The following is a 19,645-nucleotide window of genomic DNA, read 5'->3' on the forward strand; positions in this document are numbered from 1 at the left end:
AATTCAGTGTGGATTTTATTATGATTATAGGTGTCCTAACCCAAAATAGGTAGTAGGCATAAATTGAGATTATTCCACGGGATTGTTCATTTTTGCTGGTGCTGCTTGGAGGTCACAGACTCTTTTAAGCTATTTTTCCCCACACCCTCAGAACCTTTAACCCAGCTGATTATGCAGAACCGGCCAATACCGATGACAACTATGGCAATAATAGCGGGAATACTTGGAACAACACTGGCCACTTCGAACCAGATGATGGGACGAGTGAGTGACTGCTTATTGTTTCTGGTCTTTAAAAACCTAAGGAAATAACTATTTTGAGGTTATGGTCATATAAAAAGTGGAGGAATAGTTTTTGGTGCAGAGATAAGGGAGGAAGGGATGGCGATCGAAATACTGTGTGTTCTCCTTGCTGACTGTGTGCCTGTGGGCACTTTACACGTGCTGGTTCTCTTGGTCTTCATCACTCACCTGTGAAATTGACACTGTTCGTCATCTCCACATGCCAAACCTTACACTCAAAGGGTGGTCATGAAATTTGCTAGTATTTGAACTCAGAATTGTTTGACCCTAAGAGCCCATGCTCTTTCTGTTACACCGTGTGGCTGCCATTAGCTCCAGGTGTGTTTCCTAGTGTTTCTGTTAGGGCTTCTAGCTTTGTCTTTTGAAAAAGTATTCTTAATTAATTAATTAATTAGTTAATTATGTCACCACTTGTAGAGATGAACAAGGCCCAGAATCAAAGCCCACTGTCAGTTTGTTTTCTGGCACTGAGATAATATCTTTTTTACCTTCATTTTTGGAAAATCTCAGTATCTGGGCAAGAAGGAAGCCGCAGCTTTCTAGCTGTTATTGAATAGTTTTCTGGGTGTGGAAGAATATTATGGGATTTGAATAAGGTTGCTTTTTTGGTTAGCTGACTTTTGGTGTTTGTGTCTGAGTAGGCTATACATATTTAAGGGTATGTTAGGCTTGTGGGACAGACAACCCACAATGTGTTTGGGAGTGAAAGATACTTTTACCCCTTTAAGTAAGGACAGCCCCTGGGCTGCGGAGTATTGTATTGTATTCTTACGAGATCCCCTGCTTCTTTGTGGCTGAGCCAGCACAGGAAGAACTTGAGACTTTTTTCCCTTATAAAGGGGGGAATGAGTTAATAGTAGAGTGTGAATTCAGCTTTTTAACCCCTTATCTATTTATTTGCTTTGCCCCTTTTCAAAGATCATTGATGTTTCTCTCTCTCTTTAGGAGGGTCTCTGGCACAAACAGTTCATCGATTGCCCACAAGACGTTATACCTCAGATCCTGAATGTTATGTGCTTTTAATTTACCAGCTATTTTACAAATTTGTTTTAAATACAGTTATCCCATTGATGGAGGCTGAAGTTGAGTTATTGACAAGATGGAAATCTGTTTTAATTCCCGGACCATTTGGCTATGAACTGTCTTTTTGTTATTTTAGGAAGTATAACGCCGCTCTTGATGGCTTGTAGAGGCAGTGTGGTAGCAGTCTGAATACCAGAAGTGACTGCTTTTGAGCACTAGTTTTTGGGTATTTGGCTTTTTTCTCATTGGCAGAAAAGATAGTAGACATTAAGGGATTTGTTTTCAGTTGTGGATAGAAAATCAGGCATGGAGTCCCAGTCCTAGATTGCAAGCCTTAGCTGTTTTCAGCAAGGATCTGGTTTGGAAAGCAAGGAAGGATGAAGTGTGTGTTTATTTATACTAAGGAGAGAATAGCAGATTTGGGAGGTTAGAATCCGAAATCGGATTTGTGGCTGAATGAAAAGCTGTGTGATGCTGATCTCGTCTTGTGCGTGTGAACGTGTTGGGTGTAGCTTCATGCGTTCCTGCTGTTGTTAATTTCACAATATGAAGTGACATTCATGCATGATCTCTTTTTGTGTTTTCATGATAGCAAACTTCAAATTCCCTTTTTTATTTAAAAAGAAATTGAAACCTACCCTTAAAATATCCACAGGTACAGTGGGAATTGTTTAGGGGCAAATGTTCTCATTCAGAAGCAAAATTTCATTGCTTGTGTTTTTTTTCTTTTTTGTTTCAGGACTTGATTTCAGTGGGGTTGAGGGGTCAAATTATCCCCGAAAATTTGAGACTGCTCCTGGTATGATACATCCAGGTGCCTAACTGCCCCAGATATTTTTATAGATTTTTATGAATTGGAATATCTGTGGATATGTCATTTTTCTGTTTCCCTGCTTTTTTTTTTCTTTTTCTGCCTTTTTTTCTCATATTCTGTGCCTGTTTTTTCTTAAAAATTTTTGATCATTTAATGACTATTTAACATTTACATTGACTGCTTTCTGCTGACAGAATGGAAACCCTTACCTATCACTCAGAGCCTTAGCACTCCTACTGTTCTTTCGTGCCTTTTCAGTACAGCCTTCTTGGCCATGACTGTGCATCTTGTCTTGGATCAAGTAGGCATCCGCATTCTTCCTTTGCGTCTCAGACTAGTCACGAGAGTGCAGGAGAACATTGCTGCCTTGACAGAGAGCCCATCAATAGGAGATAACTTCTCAGGTCACTTCCAACTCCAGGATTATGTATATGTGTTAACCCAGATCTTGGGTTCCATTTATCCAAGGCAGGTTGGATGCCAATGGAGAGGAAGAGTAGTGTCACCAAAGAGGGAGAGAAGAATGTGGTTTGTAATTTGTCTGAACTGAAATTGGACTTTAGTGTGATTTGGAGAACGTTGCCATTATTAAGTGGTTCGGAATTTCCCTTGTGTGGTTATAAGTGGTCCTGGAAGAAGCATTATAATGACTATCTTTTTCTTTATGAAATAGGGTTCTAAAGATTTTATTTTTAAGAAATCTCCACACCCAATGTAGGGCTTTGAACTCACAATCCTGAGATGAGGAATCTCATGTTGTACTGACTGAGCCTACCAGGGGCCCCTAGAAGAATTTCATATGGGAATATAGGTATTAGAAGATTTCTCTTCGGTGACAGTGAATATCTGAATGCCAGATTTTCATTCTTTTTTTCTTTTTCTTAAAATTTTTTGATGTTTATTTCTGAGAGAGGGAGAGTGTGCATGAGCAAGTGGGGGAGGGGCCGAAAGAGGGAGACAGAACCTGAAACAGGCTCCAGGCTCCGAGCCATCAGCACAGAGCCCGATGAGGGGCTCAAACTTGTGAACTGCGAGATCATGACCTGAGCCGAAATCGGACTCCCAACCCACTGAGGCACCCAGGAGCCCCAGACTGTAATTCTTAAAAGAAGTTTTCTCCATTTGGAGAGAAGGCTTGAAGAATTGATCAACATGTACTGTTGTTTTAGAGAAGAAAATAAGGAGTGTTCTTGTTCTTTGCAGTAGTCAGGTGTTACTTCTTACTGTGGTCTTTCAGTTGAAGGGAAGAATCCTGCTTCTCGTAGAACAGTTTCCTTTTCTGAGGATATATGTACACGTGAAGCAAAACAAGGGAAGTGTGGAAGGTGGTTTTACTGCTGATGGAACTTTCCTATAGAAACCATCCTGACTTTGTTATGACCAACATGGGGCAAGTATACGACTGCGTTGTCTGCGCTGTGCCCTTGGCAGGTTAGAGGTCACGTTCTGTAGGATTAGGACCAGGATAATAACAGACATGTTTGCTTTTTCAGTTTTGTCCAATGTCTTCTGAAAAGGCGTGGAAAAGAACAGACCCATGAGGGTTTCTTACGGTTTGACCAGTGAGGTCGATACACTTGACTTCTGCTGAGTGTGCATTTTTACATTGAGTTCTGATAGCAGGTAGTTGTCAGTGCCCGCAGTTTGGAAGCCTGCCTTCCGCTGCCCTTCCACTGCCACATGGCAGCCATTCGTGTTCCCCCCGTCACTGCCACTCTCTCTCTGCCCGTCGTGCTGTCTCCTACCAGGTGAGAAGGCGTAGTGTACGTTCTGGTGTAAATTGGCTGCTGCTGTCACTTGAGTTGACCACTAAGGCAGAGGGCTTGAGGGGTCTTAAGAGGTTGCCTGGAGCATTGGACCTGTTGCCCCTCGCTCCCCCACTCCCCACTATCTCTGCTGTTAAAGCTGTGTAACAAAGCCTGGAAGTAGGTGTGAAGTCATAATCTTATGAAAAACCCTGGTCTTCTGACGTATCCCTTTCTAAATAGTCTTTTCCTCCCCCCTGGAACCTAGGAATCTCTTCTGATTACTAAAATCTGGTTACTCTTCCGGCTGCCGGAACTATTAATATGTTAGTGTTTTTGCACATGCTGTGTACTGGCACTTAAGTTACTTCACTGTTTTTCCTTTATTGCCAGGTGCGTGGAGGACCGCGGCAGAGGAGTGGGGGACTGAAGACTGGAATGAAGACGTAGGTATTCCCGGGTCACTCCTCACTAGTGCTTTCTGTCCCTTAGTGGTGTTTAGGGATAGAAAATGGGTATATTTCTACCCCTTCAAAATTCACCCTTAAGATTCTGACCCAAAACTTTTACATCCAAAATAGTGTTCTGAGCCAGAACATTTCACATATGTTATATGAAGGAGACTGGGCATGAACAGGACTCTATGGAACCAGACTATGGAAAGGGCAAGTGCACCTGTGTAAGTCCAATATCTGATTGTCGGATTTGTCCCAGCAAGAGATGGTGGTTGGGGAGAGCACCAGAAATGGAGTTAGGCAGGTAGTGCCTTGAGTAACAGCTGCTGGTGGCCCATGACTTCTTTTGAGCCAGTTCGGCTATTTAGTTCCTATTCGGGCACTGGTGTTTGGTCCTGTGATTGGCTGAGAGGTGGGTGCGAAGTGAGAGAGTACCGCGTCCTCGAATTCACAATCTGGTTGGTTCTGAAGCCCAGCTTCATAGTTGAGATGAAAGTATAGATCTTCCAGCGTGACTTAACGTGGACAGCTCAGTCATGGGTGTCAGAGAGGTGGCACATAAGCCGGCACTCTGAGCTTACTGGAGTAGCACTTGAGTAAAAGAATTCTGCTCGTTCTTGGTCACAGTCAGGATTTTGTTGTGAATTGTAGTTTTCAGTGATCATGGATTAAATCCTGTTTTAACATTTTTTCAGTCTGCTTTCTATACTCGTATACATTTAGGCAAGGCAGCTTTTATGGTGACATGGTGACCAAACTTTGGGTTTGCCAGACCTGAGTGTTTGAAATTTCAGATGCATCAGCATTAGAGGATGATTTCTTTTCTGTTGTAACTGAGCTAGACTGCCTCGTGAATACTTTCTAGGATTTGGTTTGGTCTGTTTAAGCAACTTTCAGAGAATGATATATTTGGGGAAGTGGATTCCCTGTTTTTGGAGAAGAGATTTTAGTCAAAAAGTGAAAACAAAACCAAAGCAAGTTTTGAATGGTGGAATGAGTTATTCCCTACAATTGTTTACCTAATTTTAGGGTCTTAGAATGCAAAGGGTAGGTGTAATAAAGTCGCTATTAAGGCAAAAATTGCATATAGTTGAAATCATCCCTACAGAGACCCTAATTCACCAGCACTTGGGTCCTTACTGCTCAAAAACCAGGAATTAATTTCTTTCATTTTGTCTTTGTCTTGGCTGTAACCTTTCTTTCTTTGAGAGGAGCAGTGGAAGATAAAGTTTGGTTTGGGTAAGGGTGTGAGTTGGGAACTCTAATGGGAAAGTATAAAAGGTTTTCTCTCTTTTTTGTAGCATGTGTATTCAGCTTTCTGTAAGTTCAGCGTGCATATCATGTGACTCCCATTGTATTTCATAGGGTTTCTTGATTTTACACTCTTTTGATAAAGTCATATCTAGAAGGGTAATGGAGGTCAGTCCACGTAGGTTCCTCTGGCTGGGCGGCTTTCTTTTCTGAGTGTTTTCCCTTTGCCTTGGTGTTAAGTTCCCCTTGCCTGAGCCAGGTTTCTGACCGTAGTCCACTTAACACCAGAAGTGACTAATCCTTCTGTTTTCCAGCTTTCTGAGACCAAGATCTTCACTGCCTCTAATGTGTCTTCAGTGCCTCTGCCTGCGGAGAATGTGACAATCACTGCTGGTCAGAGGCAAGTGTGTGGTAAAGTTCAGTGTCCTTTCCCAAATGGGGCTGGTGAGAAGGGGCTGTAAGAAGAGCAGCAGTGGGCCTTCTCGAGCTCCCATGGTGCTGGCAGTAACGGGAAGCAAGCATGTGAGGCTGATCGGGTTCTAAGAGTTGGTCTACTGAATGGGAGTCCATTTTTTACAATTTTAAAGATGATTCTTTCCAGAATAGCCCCTTTAATTACATAGGTCAACCTGAATTAAAACGTAGCACGATTGAGCTTGTCCGGTAGTAAGGTAAAGTTAAACATGGAAATGTTTTCATTTATTTCAGTTTGCAGAACTGTTCAGTAGCTGCTTCTCTTGCTTTATAATAATCTTTGTCTGCTAAGCCTACTGAGTAAAATGGTCATTTTTCCCCTAGGATCTGGCTAATGAATTTTTTAGAACTTGAACCTTAGTTATTGGGGTTAGTAGAGGGAGGTGCACTTACTAGGAATATTTTTATGCCCAGAAAGCCTCTTGGATTATTTCTAGACCTGGGTATGATAGCCGTTAACTCAGAAGCCTGAAGCGTGCTAGGAATAGGACATTAGGGGCATCAGAGGCGATGTGTGTTGTTTTTCTGACGCCAGTATCTCATTTTACTGACATCAGTCCTTCAATTCTCTGAACACCAACAAGGTGTTTAGTAATTCAGTTCAGTTCTGCCACTTGCCAGAGTTAGCACAGACCCTGACTGATGCCTCCATCCCAGAAGACTGCCCTTGCTTCCGAGGTGCGAGGTCCACTGCAGATGAGTGCCCAGGCTGCCCACACCCTTCTGCCTGGCTGACTGCAGATTTGGGGATTCTCAAAGCCTACCCCACCCCTCATCCTCTGCTTAGGTTCAGAAATCTGCTAGAATGACTCGGAACTCAGGGAAGAGTTACTTGCCATAACCGGTTTGTTATAACCAGTACTCAGGTACAGTGGCCAGTTGGAAGAGATGCACACGCAGGGCAGGGGGTGGGGTGCCTTCCCAGTACACTCATCAACATTCAGTGCATCCACTAACCCAGAAGCTCACTGAATCTCCCTGTTCTAGAGTGTTAATCAAAGTTGCATTACTTAGATGGGCTTGACTGACTAAGCCATTGGCTGTCGAAGGCAGTCTCCAAGCTCGTTCTGATTCTAGAAGTGGGTAAAGAGAGAGTGCTGGGCTGAGAGTTCTAACCCTCTAATCCCATTGCTGGTATTCCTGGTGGCAGCCCACTTCCTGCGGCTCTGGGGGGGTGGGGCTCCCACCCTGAGTAACCTCGTTAGCATGGACTTTGGTTGAAAGAGGCTCATTACGAATAGCAAGAGACACTTAGGAAATTTTAAGGGTTTTAGGAGCCCTGTGCTGAGAACTAGAGGCAAAGCGGAACTATACGTGTGCTCCTTAGACCACAGGTGACTTGGGAAGTTCTATGGAAGTTGGGAGGTCAATTCCAAAGATATTTGAAGGTGCCGGTGCTCTGGCAAGTTTTTGTGTATTAGGTATTGGTAATGGCAGGTATTCGTTATTAAAATATTCGTTAAAAATTTTGTAAATTTTGGCCCAAATGTGAAGCTGTTGCATTAAAACTAACATTTGCTATTCCATGAAATTAATTTAACTAAATTGAAATATTTAACGTTATTATGGTTGACAGTGCCATTAGAACACAGCTAGATCCTGTAGTGGTTCTTACACATCATTTATTTTGGTCAATTAAGCATTTCTGGTCTCTGTGTTTTTGATGAGTGACTTTATTTTGATCTGACCATACTCTGGGAGTTGGGAATGCTAGAATGTTCTGTCATTATTCATGAGTATGTTCTGTCTCTCCACTAGAATCGACCTTGCTGTTCTGTTGGGGAAGACACCATCTTCAATGGAGAATGATTCCTCTAATCTGGATCCATCTCAGGCTCCTTCTCTTGCGCAGCCTCTGGTGTTCAGTAATTCAAAGCAGAGCGCCATAACACAGCCTGCTTCAGGAAACTCATTCTCTCATCACAGTATGGTAAGTAGGAGACCCAGTGCCCTTTAACTCCAGCACGTACGTGGAGTACTGCCTTCCGGTGACAGGTTTGGGGTGGGGTAAAACATCCCCTTTAAGTAGCCTTAAGTAGCCCCCACTAAGTAGCCTTGGTGGTAGGGACACAGAGTTGGGTAGTAGGGTGCTGTGCAGTAGGAGGACTTAGTTTTGGACACACTGAATCTTCCTCTAAAAGTGAGTCCGTATCACTTACCAGACACTCACTGTGCCAAGTGTTAATTAATAACATTGCTGTTGAAGAGGAAAAAAATGACATCAAATTTTAATCCTTTTTCAATTCTAGTTAAACTTTGATGGGAAGTTGTAGCACTTCCCTATTTCTCGATAGCAGAATTGCCATATAAATCTGTTTAAACCAGATGTTTCTGGACTCGGCTTCCAAAAACTTGGGGTTTTCCTGAATGTTTCTGCTTACTAGCTGCCCCTCCCCTTCTCTGTAGGTGGGGATGAGAGCACTTGCTCTGCCTGCCATACAGGGCTGTGGGAACATGAAATAAGATTGTGGATCAGGCCACACAAATGTGGGAGCAGCAGTGGTACTGGTTATTAACACCTAGAGTACTTCAGGCATGGGAATTGTTGACTCAGTTAAGAAATTCGAGGTCGTTAACTATAGCAGAGGAATCATTTAAGGGTAAACAGTGATGCAAGGACCAGTGTTTTTTTTAACAAATCATAAGAAAAACTTTCTCTTTTTTTCTTTTTGCATATAATTTTATTTTTCCAGTAGTAGGATTATAACGATTACTTCATTTTTATTATTTTTTAATGTTTGTTTATTTTGAGAGAAAGTGCACATGAGTGTGCAGGGAGGAGCAGAGAGAGAGGGAGACTCCAAGCAGGCTCCACACTGTCATCGCAGAGCTCAGTGTTGGGCTCGATCCCATGACTTTGAGATCACAACCTGAGCTGCTATCAAGAGTCAGATGCTTGGGCGCCTAGGTGGCTCGCTCAGTTGAGCGTCCCAACTCTTGGTTTTGGCTCAGGTCCTGATTGCAGTGTCGTGGGATCAAGCCTCATGTCAGGCTCTGTGCTGAGCATGGAGCCTGCTTAAGATTCTTTCTCCCTCTGCTCCTCTCCCCTGCTTGTGTTTTTTCTCTCTTAAAAAAAAAAAAAGAAAGAAAGAAACATTAGAGAACCAATTTTCCCTAAAATGTAATAGATGTAAAACAAAATTTTAATATAAATAACATAGGAGCTCCCTATACACGGACATTACATAATTGCTGTATCTTTAAAGCTTTGCACTTGTAGAATATCTGATGATCGTTACCATGTGGGATCATCTCCCTGCCATAGTCCTATACTTTTAACTCAACTTCGGGTGTTTGTGTTTTTGTTCGTATAATTTTGTGACATAGACTGAAGTGGGAAAAATGTCTTCCCTTGAGTTGGACTGATTGGTTTCGTTTAAGAGAGCGCTGCTCATTGATGGTGATGAGGAAGGATATGGTTGAATAAGAACCTAAGGGAAACTAGATCGAATCTCCCTGAAGATGTTTTGGAGTAGTCAAGGCCATGTGGTTCATCTGCTGGACTAGGCTGGCGGTCTTACCTAGCAGTAGGGAGTAGGGGAAATCCCCCAAAAGCATAAGAGTAAATTTTGTTTTCTTATTCGTGATTGTCCTATAGAACTTGGATACACACAGAGAAAATGAATCATACGGACTCATTATTTGATTGTGTGGTGCAGAGATGTTGACAGGCCCTTAGCTTTCTTTTCTTTGTCTTGAAGTGAGGCTCCAGTTAGCTCTCCTTGTTACTTTTGAGCTGTTTAGTGGAAGGGGCAAAATGAGCCTTAATGGCTGAACTGAAATTTCGTATTAGCCTTCATATTAATTTAGTAATCAAGTACTGCTTGGAGCGCCTGGGCAGTTAAGTGTCCGACTTCAGCTTAGGTCATGACCTCACAGTTCGTGGGTTTGAGCCCCCCACGTTGGGCTCTGTGCTGACAGCTCGGACCCTGGAGCCTGGTTTGGATTCTATGTCTCCCTCTCTCTCTGCCCCTACCCCATTCACACTCTGTCTCTCTCTCAAAAATAAACAAACATTAAAAAACAGTTTAAAAAAATAATCAAATACTGGTTGACGTAAGCCTTTTTATTTATTTACTTATTTTTGAGAGTGTGCGTGTGCAAGTGAGTGAGGGGCAGAGGGAGAAAGAGAGAAGCAGGGCTCACCCGAAGTAGGGTTTGTGTTTGCCCGAAGTGGGGCTCTTGCTCACCCGACATAGGGCTCGAACTCATGAACCGTGAGATCATGACCTGAGCTGAGGTCAGATGCTTAACAACTGAGCCACCTAGATGCCTGATGTAAACCTTTAAAAGGAAAAACATTCCGGGGTGCCTGGGTAGCTCAATTGGTTGTGTCCGACTTTTGATTTGGGCTCAGGTCATGTTGTGAGATCGAGCCTTACACTGGGCTCCGTGCTGAGTGTGGAGCCTGCTTGGGATTCTCTCCCTCTCCCTTTCCCCTGCTGCTCTCTCAAAATAAATAAGCATTTGAAAAAAACACAAAAAAATAAAAAAAATTTTTAAAGGAGAAAAATTCCACCAGTCATTAGATCTTTATACCTGAGGAGGGAGGAAGTAATGGTGTAAATTTTAATGGTGCTTATTATGTACCATACACATATTAAATGCTTTAATACATTATTTCATCCCCCTACAGCTTTATGCGATACTATTTTCATTTGCTTTCAGGTGAGGAAAATGAAGTACAGAGAAATCACAAATAGGTTTTTCCACACTTACATAGCCAGGATTTGGACCTAGGCAGTCTGACTCCAGAGACTGTGCTCTAATGGACTAGACTGTGTACTCAGTCTGGTGATATTCTTTACTTGTCGGGTCTCTCCTGGCTCCCCCTGTGTCTGAGTGACTTTCCAAGTGTTTCCAAGCGGTGAACACATCTGCTTGCCGTAGGTCTCTCTCATCCCTCTCTGTGTCGGTCTGCAGGTGAGCATGTTGGGGAAAGGGTTTGGCGATGTCGGCGAAGCCAAAGGTGGCAGCACCACGGGCTCTCAGTTCTTGGAGCAGTTCAAGACTGCTCAGGCCCTGGCCCAGCTGGCGGCACAGCATTCTCAGCCTGGAACCACCGCCACCTCCTCTTGGGACATGGGCTCCGCCTCACAGTCCCCATCGCTGGTGCAGTACGGTGAGAAGGGTGGAAAGTGACGTGTTGGAACATTACCACCAGGAGCTTGCAGGAGTCGGGGGTGGAGAATGTTTCTTGAAGTCAGGAGAAGGACAGCCACCTGGCTAGTTTCCCATGACTGATACCCTCTAGTCACACAGGCTGAGTTCAGAAAGCTAGGAAGTAGTAAAAAGTTGGAGGCTCGGTGTCTCTTTAACCGAATTTAGACATCTGCATCGTAGTTGCAGTCTTCTGTTGACCACGGAGTGTTTGGACTCTCCCGAGATTGGTCTTCAGTGTTTGAAAAAACGTTGCCTTAGGAGGTTTGTGGGCTTGGCATTATGTAGGACCTTTCGCTCTAAACACGGACAGCTTGTAGGTTCCTGTCTTACACAAGCAGGCTAATAGTGCTGATTTGATTAGGCTGTACTTAGAACAGATAGGATGTGTGATTGTCACTTTTGGAAATGAGAGTGAGTCCTAGATGAGGACTCGTTTATGTGACGTACTGATTCTTGAGGGCCTTGTTTACGGCTCGAGAGAGGATAATAGCGTTTCACTGACGATCATCAGCATCCCTGACCCCATATGTACCGGGACTCTCCGTGCAGATTTGAAGAACCCAGACGATTCCACAGTACACAGCCCCTTCAGCAAACGCCAGGCTTTCACCCCGTCTTCAGCCATGATGGAGGTGTTCCTTCAGGAGAAGCCGCCCACGGTGGCCACCTCCACTGCTGCACCTCCACCGCCCTCTTCTCCTCTGCCGAGCAAATCCACCTCGGCCCCACAGATGTCTCCCGGGTCTTCAGATAACCAGTCCTCCAGCCCTCAGCCGGCTCAGCAGAAATTGAAACAGCAGAAGAAAAAGGCCTCCTTGACTTCTAAGGTACTTGAACTTTGTGATGGGTGTCATTTTAGGGCAAAGGTGATGCGGGATTTGGGAATCAAGATTGTGAGGGGATAGTTTGCAAATTTGAGACAGGTTTTTTTTTTTTTTTTATCAGTCTTACAGTAAGATTGTAATAAAACCATTACCTTCTCGTTACAGATTCCTGCTCTGGCTGTGGAGATGCCTGGCTCAGCAGATATCTCAGGGCTAAACCTGCAGTTTGGGGCATTGCAGTTTGGGTCAGAGCCTGTCCTTTCTGATTACGAGTCCACCCCCACCACGAGCGCCTCTTCAAGCCAGGCTCCAAGTAGCCTCTATACCAGCACAGCCAGGTAGAGGGGAAACCTCAACCAAGACTTTTTTTGTCAGGCTTTTACCACTTTTTCTGTCTCTTGCCGATTCCTAGAACTCCAAAGAGGCCCAAGCCTCTGATTGAAGGAAAAGTAGCCGATTGTAGCATTTTGTTAAGCATCTCAAAATACTGTTACTAAGATTATCTGTAACACTAAACAGATGGAAATATACCTCTTGCATACTTCTGGAGTGTCCACGCCTAGTTCTTGTTTTTTGTTTTTTTGGTTTTTTAACAGAAACATCCACCACTTTGTTTTTGTTTTTAAGTTTTTATTTGAGAGAGAGAGAGCACATGTCCGTGTGCTGTTCCTTGGGGGGGGGGGAGGGGGGCTGGGGGGGCAGGGCAGGGAAAGAGAAAAATTCCAAGCAGGCTCCACGCTGGAACTCTTGAACCATGAAATCATGACCTGAGCCAAAATCAAGAGTCGGACGCACAACTGGCTGAGCCTCCCAGGCGTCCCCACGCCCAGTTCTTAAGAGGTGCGTATAGCACCTCTAACAGGAGGACCTTGGCATCTGGCTAAAAATGCTTTTGACATCTTTGGTCCTTTGGTGTGGGCCTTATGCATATGAAGGGTAGGACTCTGGCCTCCTAAGAAAGAGGTAGCATCAATAGATGACACAAGTAAAAAAGAGACTTTCCTACCTTCTCTGGTAAGTGTCACAAAGGGCCAACATAAGCAATAGAAAACCCTGGAGGATGGGGCACCTGGGCAGCTTGGTCAGTTGAGCATCCGACTCTTGATTTCAGCTCAGGTCATGTTCTCACGATTGGTGAAGTCAAGCCCCTCGTCAGCTGACAGCGCGCAGCCTGCTTGGGATTCTCTCTCTCCCTCTCTTTCTGCCCACCGCCCCTTCCTTGTGTGCACGTGTGCTCTCTCTCTTTTAAAATAAATAAATATTTAAAGAAAAAGTTCTGGCAGAGTTTAAGGGACTAGGCTATTTTCCTCAGTCCCTTGAATTTAAAAATATAAGCATCAGGTCCTTGCCTAATCTGTTGGATTATAATTGCCGTTAAGTCATGTGAATATTTTCATAGTTTTTCTCAAGAGTTTCTACCCAGTACCTTATATTTAATAGGGTTTCTGACAGAGCCAGGAGCCCAGAATTCCTTAAAATGAATGTGAGAAACAGATGACTTTCCCTGTGCGTAGGGTTCATGTTAGGATATATCAGAAGGATCAAAAAAGTCTATCCTTTCTGCTTTTGCCTCTTTCTCTTAAAACAGAATGTAGGCGAGCAGTTTGAGTTCAGACCCCTGACTCTGTAGGATGTGGAAATTCCTATTGCTGTCAAGAGAAAATTGTCTTTTATTTGCTGCTGGGAATTTTCCTTTTGATTATAATCAACTTACTCTAGTAGGTCTCCAGCATGTCCTTAGTATCCGTGGATCTGTTCTGTTTTGGTTTTCTGAGATTTTCCTTCTGCGCTCCCCACAGTGAATCTTCATCTACAATTTCATCTAACCAGAGTCAGGAGTCCGGTTATCAGAGCGGTCCAATTCAGTCGACAACCTATACCTCCCCAAATAATGCTCAGGGCCCTCTGTATGAACAGAGGTCCACACAGACTCGACGGTACCCCAGCTCCATCTCCTCATCACCCCAAAAGGACCTGACTCAGGCAAAGGTAGTGTGGCTTTGAGAGTCCCTGGGTGCTGTTTAAGACAATATTGGGCAAAGTGTCTCCAGTGTTAGTGTTTCCCTTCTTGACAAATGGTGCTGGGATGCCACAGAAGTACTGACTGAGAAGCTGAAAAAAACACATTTCTGTGGTTGGAGAAATAAAAAAGTTCTTTGCAGCAAGCCTGGAGATTCATAGTCAGAAAACTAAAGCCAGCACTAGAGATTCGTTCTTTGTCGTAGGATCAAGGTCAAGTACTCGTTTTCTCTCTCGCGAAGATCTGAGTGCTGGACTTCTGGGTCTGTATCGATAGACACCTTGCCGTGTCTCGGCCCGGGGAGGGGACAGCATATGCCAGAGGTGCTGTGGAGCGGACTGACAGTCCCGTGCAGCCAGAACAGTGGGTGCTTTGGCTGAACGGTCCTCCTTCCCCAACCTCCCCCAGGGACCCCCAGGCCTCTCCTGTGTCTCTTCTGGGTTTGGGATCTCTTGAGCAGTTTGGGGGCACTGCCTTCTGTTGCTTTGGGTCACACGGGGTTGGTCTATCTTGTTGCCATTTTAAATTCGTCTTGTTTAGATCGTCTGCATTATGTTAATCCTTTGGTTAGCTTACAGAATGTCTCTGAAAGATTTGTTGGTTGAAGTTAAGCGGAGTCTGTGCTAACTCGACTTTTCACTTGAGTTTGTTTTTTACTCTTCTGTTTTTTGTTCCAGAATGGCTTCAGCTCTGTGCAGGCCACACAGTTACAGACCACGCAATCTGTTGAAGGTGAGGCTTTTTCCTCTATGTTGTAGTGGTTTTCCTCTCTTTTTCATATGTTTGCGTTTCTTCGATCATAGTGGGAAGCACCCTGGCTTCTCTGGTCACAGTCTTCGTGTGGTCCTGCCCTGCTGTTTTCTCTCAGACCTGTCTCAGGGCTCTCTGACTAGAAGAGTGATAGTACCCTCGGTTCCCTTCACTGGATAAGTGAGATCAGTGCTCTGACATGTTGGAAATAAGAGAGTCTAGGGGCACCTGGGTGGTTCAGTCGGTCAAGCGTCCCGACTTCGGCTCAGGTCATGATCTCACGATTCATTGGTTCAAGCCTCGTGTCAGGGTCTGTGCTAACAGCTCGGAGCCTGGAGCCTGCTTCGGATTCTGTGTCTCCCTCTCTCTGTGCCCCTCCCACACTCACGCTTTGTCTTTGTCCATCTCTCTCTCTCTCAAAAATAAATAAATGTACAAGAAATTTAAAATAATAAGAGAGTCTATGTAATCACAGTAGTCCCTTATTAAATAACTTCCTCTCTTGTCTCGGGGATGGCTGAGACTGGAGTCGTCCATTCGCTTGTCAGAGACACTCCCTTTCCGCTGATGGGATAGATAATTATTCTTTATTTCCAGGTGCTACAGGCTCTGCAGTGAAGTCTGACTCACCTTCCACTTCCGGCATCTCCCCTCTCAGCGAGACGGTGTCCGCAGCCTCCTTGCTGACAGCGGCCAGTCAACACTCATCCCCCCTGGGTGGCTTGAGCCACGGTGAGGAGAGTGCAAACGCTCCCACCACACAACACAGCAGGTGATTTGGGTCACAGGTGGATGTTGGGGTTGGGAGGAGAGGTAGAGTTCTCTGCTTCCGCCCTGTCCCTGCTGCCTGCCAGGGGCCGTGTTAGCGGGCACGACCTGCAAGTTGTGGGGTAGGAGAGAGAGGCCTGTTCTCTCTCCTCAGCAGCCCCGCTCGCTGTGTCTGCTCCCCACCCTGGCCGGCCGCGGAGCTCCCCCCGGTCTTCCTGGTCCCATATACCGCCGCACGTCCTCGTCAGTGTTCTTGATGGAAGCTCCAGGTCGGTCACCACAGCACCGTGACTGACGGCTGCCTCTTCTTTGCAGCACGTTATCGACGCAGCAGAACACCCTCTCGTCATCCACGTCTTCTGGGCGCACTTCTACATCCACTCTTTTGGTAAGTGTGATGCGGCTGAAGAGGAAGGGTGGTGTTCTTACACTTAGAGGAGTCTAGCGGCGAGACTCCCGAGAAGAGATTCTTGGAAATCCCTTCGTGCGGTGGCGGAGTGATCGTTGATCTGAGGTTGCAGGAATGGACTAAAAGGATGTCGGAAGGCAGGAGAGGCAGGAGAACCTAGAGATACTGCTGAGCTGTGGGCCAATTCTCAAAGCCCTGGACGTGACTCCTGAAGCTTTGCCTTTTTTTATTCCTTCTTAACACTGAGGTGTGCGGGGCTTCATAGCTCTGATGGAGCCTGTGAGAGCCTCTGTGCAGCCGTTCTCACTCCGTGGTGGGGGGTGTGTTGGACAGGGCTGCTGAAGATAATCAGGGTCCGGGTGTCCTCTGAAAGTTAAGGCCAGAGGAAAGCTTTCGATCCGAGAATTAAGTTCACTGTGGTGATTTAGGACGAGCGTTTGTGGGGTTAAGCTGAGACGGCGAGGAAGACCCATTTGGGGCAAAGGTGTCTAGTCTGCCAGAAACCGGGGGGCAGACGAGTGCTAAGGCTCCCCTGGAAGACTCTTTTTCCTCAGGTATGCTGTTTCTGGTTTAAGTTCATTAGAACTTGGCGAACTACTGAAGGAGAACGTGGGAGAGAAGGCTAGGCTGTATTTCCCTGACCCGAACTGTTCGCTGGCCAGCCAGCATTGGTTCCTGGCGTGTTTGTCCGCATGTGCCCTGACGGGAGGGCGTGCAGCCGGTGTTGTTAACTAGATCCCTGCCTGACGCTGCGTCTTGGGGAACAGGCAGCCGGAGCAAACTTCGCGATTTCTTCTAACTCCTTTGGTGGAGGACACCCAGGTCTCTGCCTCGGCCGTTTTAATTGGGAGGCTGATGTGCTCTCGCCTGCAGAAGGGGCTGTGCCTCTCCTGACCTGTCTTGCTGATCGCTGTTTCCTCTTCTCATCCACTGCTCCCCCTTTTTGAAGCACACAAGCGTGGACAGTGAGGCGAACCTCCATTCTTCCTCCAGCACTTTCTCCACCACGTCCAGCACGGTCTCTGCGCCTCCCCCAGTGGTCAGTGTCTCCTCCAGTCTCCACGGCGGCAGCAGCTTAGGCCTCAGCCTCAGCAGCAACTCCACCGTCACAGCCTCGACTCGGAGCTCGGTCGCTACGACTTCAGGTAGAAGGTGGACGGCATTCCTCTGGGATGGAGGAGAGGAGTGATCGTGTGACTGGGTAAAAATGGGATCTCTCTTTTAGGAAAAGCTCCTCCCAACCTCCCTCCTGGGGTCCCGCCGTTGTTGCCTAATCCGTACATCATGGCTCCGGGGCTGTTACACGCCTACCCGGTAAGTGAGGCTGAAGCAGCTTCTGCAAAAGATGAAGACGGTGTGGCTACTCTTTACAGCTCCGGCTTCGGGTGGAAGACTGTAATTAAAATAGAGAATAAACGAGTGGTTGTCGCATGTAAGCAAACCAGTTTTTGATCTTCGTAGTTTGGGGCAAAAATCGTCATTTCTAGAGGGGAAGGACTAAACGGAGGCCACTCCACCTATTGTATATTTTCTCTGTGTGAAACAAATTCTAGGCTTCAGAAGCTAAAGGCCAGAGTGCCCGCCTGGAATCCCTCTCAGTTTCTCAGAGAATTATTTTCTTGGGTAGGATTGAGTCCCTGTCTGTGAGGTTCTCAGCTGGCTGTGACCTGGGAAGAACAGAGCTCCCTGACCTGATCTGAGACTGCTGGAGAGTAGGTGGTTTGACAAGTGGTAGCTTTGTGTCCTGGTGTATCTTCTGTCAGATTCATAGATTTGGTGCCAATGAAGGTAAAGGCTATTTATTTGAAATGTTTAAAAAGACACCCGTTCTTGCCTCTCAGAAAGTGTCTAAGCGAGCATCGTACACAGGAAACGTTCAATAATGGTTTGCACATTTTTTAACAATCAGCATAACGTCTTAGTCCCCATACGTTAGAGAAAACAAGTAAGATGTGAATCCTTTCTGAAAGAGATGAGTCTTAAGCTGTGTGTTTGATGGCCGTTCGTACCTGGCTCCTGTTGCCCCACAGCTGCCTCTGGGTTGGATCGGTGGTATGTGGCTCATGGCAAGTTTCGAGACCTTTCATAAATCACCCAGTCTGTACTTCACTTCTTTCTTCTTAAAGGGAACTGCCGGAAGTAACCTATGTTCTGTTCCTCCTAAGAACGAGGATGGATGTTCTGTTGACTGACTTTGTCCCTTGGCACCTTGGCTGGTTCTGTGGTAGCCAATCCCTGTGAACACTGTTACGTGAACACTGTTACATGCTTGTGTCTTCCAGCCTCAAGTATATGGTTACGATGACTTACAGATGCTTCAGACGAGATTCCCCTTGGTGAGTGTATGCTTAGGGCAGGAGGAGAGAGCGACCTTACAGCCTTGAGGGGGTTGTTTCAGGTGCTCGGTTGATAAGTCCCCCCCATTAGCTCTTTCCCAACCTATACCTCCAGACGCAAACCCCGATTCGAGATCAGGGACTGGGGGAGTGGGTCAGCACTAAGGTAGCTTTTTTTTTTCATCAGTTGTGATCTCTTTAAAGTAAACAAATTTTAACTTTAAAAATAGCTCAGAATACCCTAGAGCTCTCTGGATGCTTTTTCTGACACGTCAGACACTTTGAATTACAGAAAGAGAATCTATTTTTTGGTAGCAGTGGACTGTTGGGGACGACACCTAATGGTTCGAGAGCATTATTGTTCCGATGGTCCCGACCTGTTTCCCGGTGGGCACACCCGTAGACCTCGCCTGACTCTGCCCGTGGCCGGGCGAGGGGGACAGTGTGTGCAAGAGTCACGGGGAGTTCTTACCAGCTCCAGCCAGCTCGCTCGCCGGCTGGATAAATGTAGCGCTCCCGACATCCTGCTTCTCACCTTGCGCTGAGCAGATGAGTGGCATCCAGTGTGTGCCCTTTGTCTCTTCTAGGATTACTACAGCATCCCATTTCCCACGCCCACCACACCGCTGACTGGGAGGGACGGTAGCCTGGCCAGCAACCCCTACTCTGGTACGGCTGGGGGGGGGGGGGGGTGCAGATGACAGGAGTGTGTGCTGGGACTGGTGGCAAAAACCTGGTTAATGGCGAGCAGGGACCCAGTTCTCACTTTAATGAAGACCTTTGGCGGAAGGTCTGGAACAGATGTGATGAACCCGGGTTGGTAGATTTGGGATGCTACTGAAGATGGCCATTTCCTTCTCGTCCTACTTTGTTGTCTCCCTGTGGTTCCAGATGACCCCCCGACAGGCTTCTCTGCCATTCTGCAGTGTTTTCCGGGAAGTGCAGGGGTTGAAATGGCCTTCCTCTGCTTGTCTCTGTTCCTGTTCCCTGCTCACAGCGGCAATCTGGTTGCCTCACTAGGCTGTGATCCTTGTTTTTATGCCTGACCTCTCTGACGTATCATTTTCCTTGACCTGTCCTTGTCTGCTGAGTGCAGCATGGAGTGTTCCTTGTGGAGGGAAAGCAGGGGAAGGCAGGGAGGGTGGGGCTGAAATCATGCTTTACTCTGGGAGCCTGTCTCCCACATCGTTGCCCAGGCATTTGACATCAGGCTCGACTAGCACAGTGCGGAGTGTGTGCTCAGCAATGCCAAATGGAGCCGTAGAGAAAATGTCATTCAAAGAATTGACCTTTAACAGTCTTTAATCGGC

General features: G+C 46.0%; 1 protein-coding gene and 1 non-coding gene across 30 annotated transcripts in view; both read left to right on the forward strand.

Annotated features, from left to right (window-relative positions):
* Window positions 1-19,645, forward strand: part of UBAP2L (ubiquitin associated protein 2 like) — a 39,697-nt gene that overhangs the window by 11,520 nt on the left and 8,532 nt on the right. For 16 of the 29 annotated variants that reach the window (XM_053908687.1, XM_053908703.1, XM_053908705.1 and 13 more), the window contains exons 8-22: window positions 152-264; window positions 4,279-4,331; window positions 5,906-5,991; window positions 7,824-7,995; window positions 10,989-11,187; window positions 11,778-12,055; window positions 12,218-12,390; window positions 13,852-14,041; window positions 14,750-14,804; window positions 15,420-15,594; window positions 15,906-15,978; window positions 16,949-17,144; window positions 17,225-17,313; window positions 18,282-18,335; window positions 18,923-19,004. In XM_053908687.1, coding sequence (XP_053764662.1) covers window positions 152-264; window positions 4,279-4,331; window positions 5,906-5,991; window positions 7,824-7,995; window positions 10,989-11,187; window positions 11,778-12,055; window positions 12,218-12,390; window positions 13,852-14,041; window positions 14,750-14,804; window positions 15,420-15,594; window positions 15,906-15,978; window positions 16,949-17,144; window positions 17,225-17,313; window positions 18,282-18,335; window positions 18,923-19,004 — 1,988 coding nt within the window. Of the gene's footprint in view, window positions 1-151; window positions 265-2,065; window positions 2,141-4,278; window positions 4,332-5,905; window positions 5,992-7,823; window positions 7,996-10,988; window positions 11,188-11,777; window positions 12,056-12,217; window positions 12,391-13,851; window positions 14,042-14,749; window positions 14,805-15,419; window positions 15,595-15,905; window positions 15,979-16,948; window positions 17,145-17,224; window positions 17,314-18,281; window positions 18,336-18,922; window positions 19,005-19,645 lie in introns of all 29 variants that reach the window. The other 13 variants (XM_053908682.1, XM_053908685.1, XM_053908686.1 and 10 more) reach the window with 1 other exon arrangement.
* Window positions 18,725-18,860, forward strand: LOC128778932 (small nucleolar RNA SNORA58). The gene has a single exon (XR_008424791.1). It is a non-coding gene; the product is annotated as a small nucleolar RNA SNORA58 (small nucleolar RNA).

Source organism: Panthera pardus, unplaced genomic scaffold (genome assembly GCF_024362965.1).
Source record: "Panthera pardus isolate Hobbes unplaced genomic scaffold, ASM2436296v1 HiC_scaffold_21, whole genome shotgun sequence".
NCBI lineage: Eukaryota > Metazoa > Chordata > Mammalia > Carnivora > Felidae > Panthera > Panthera pardus.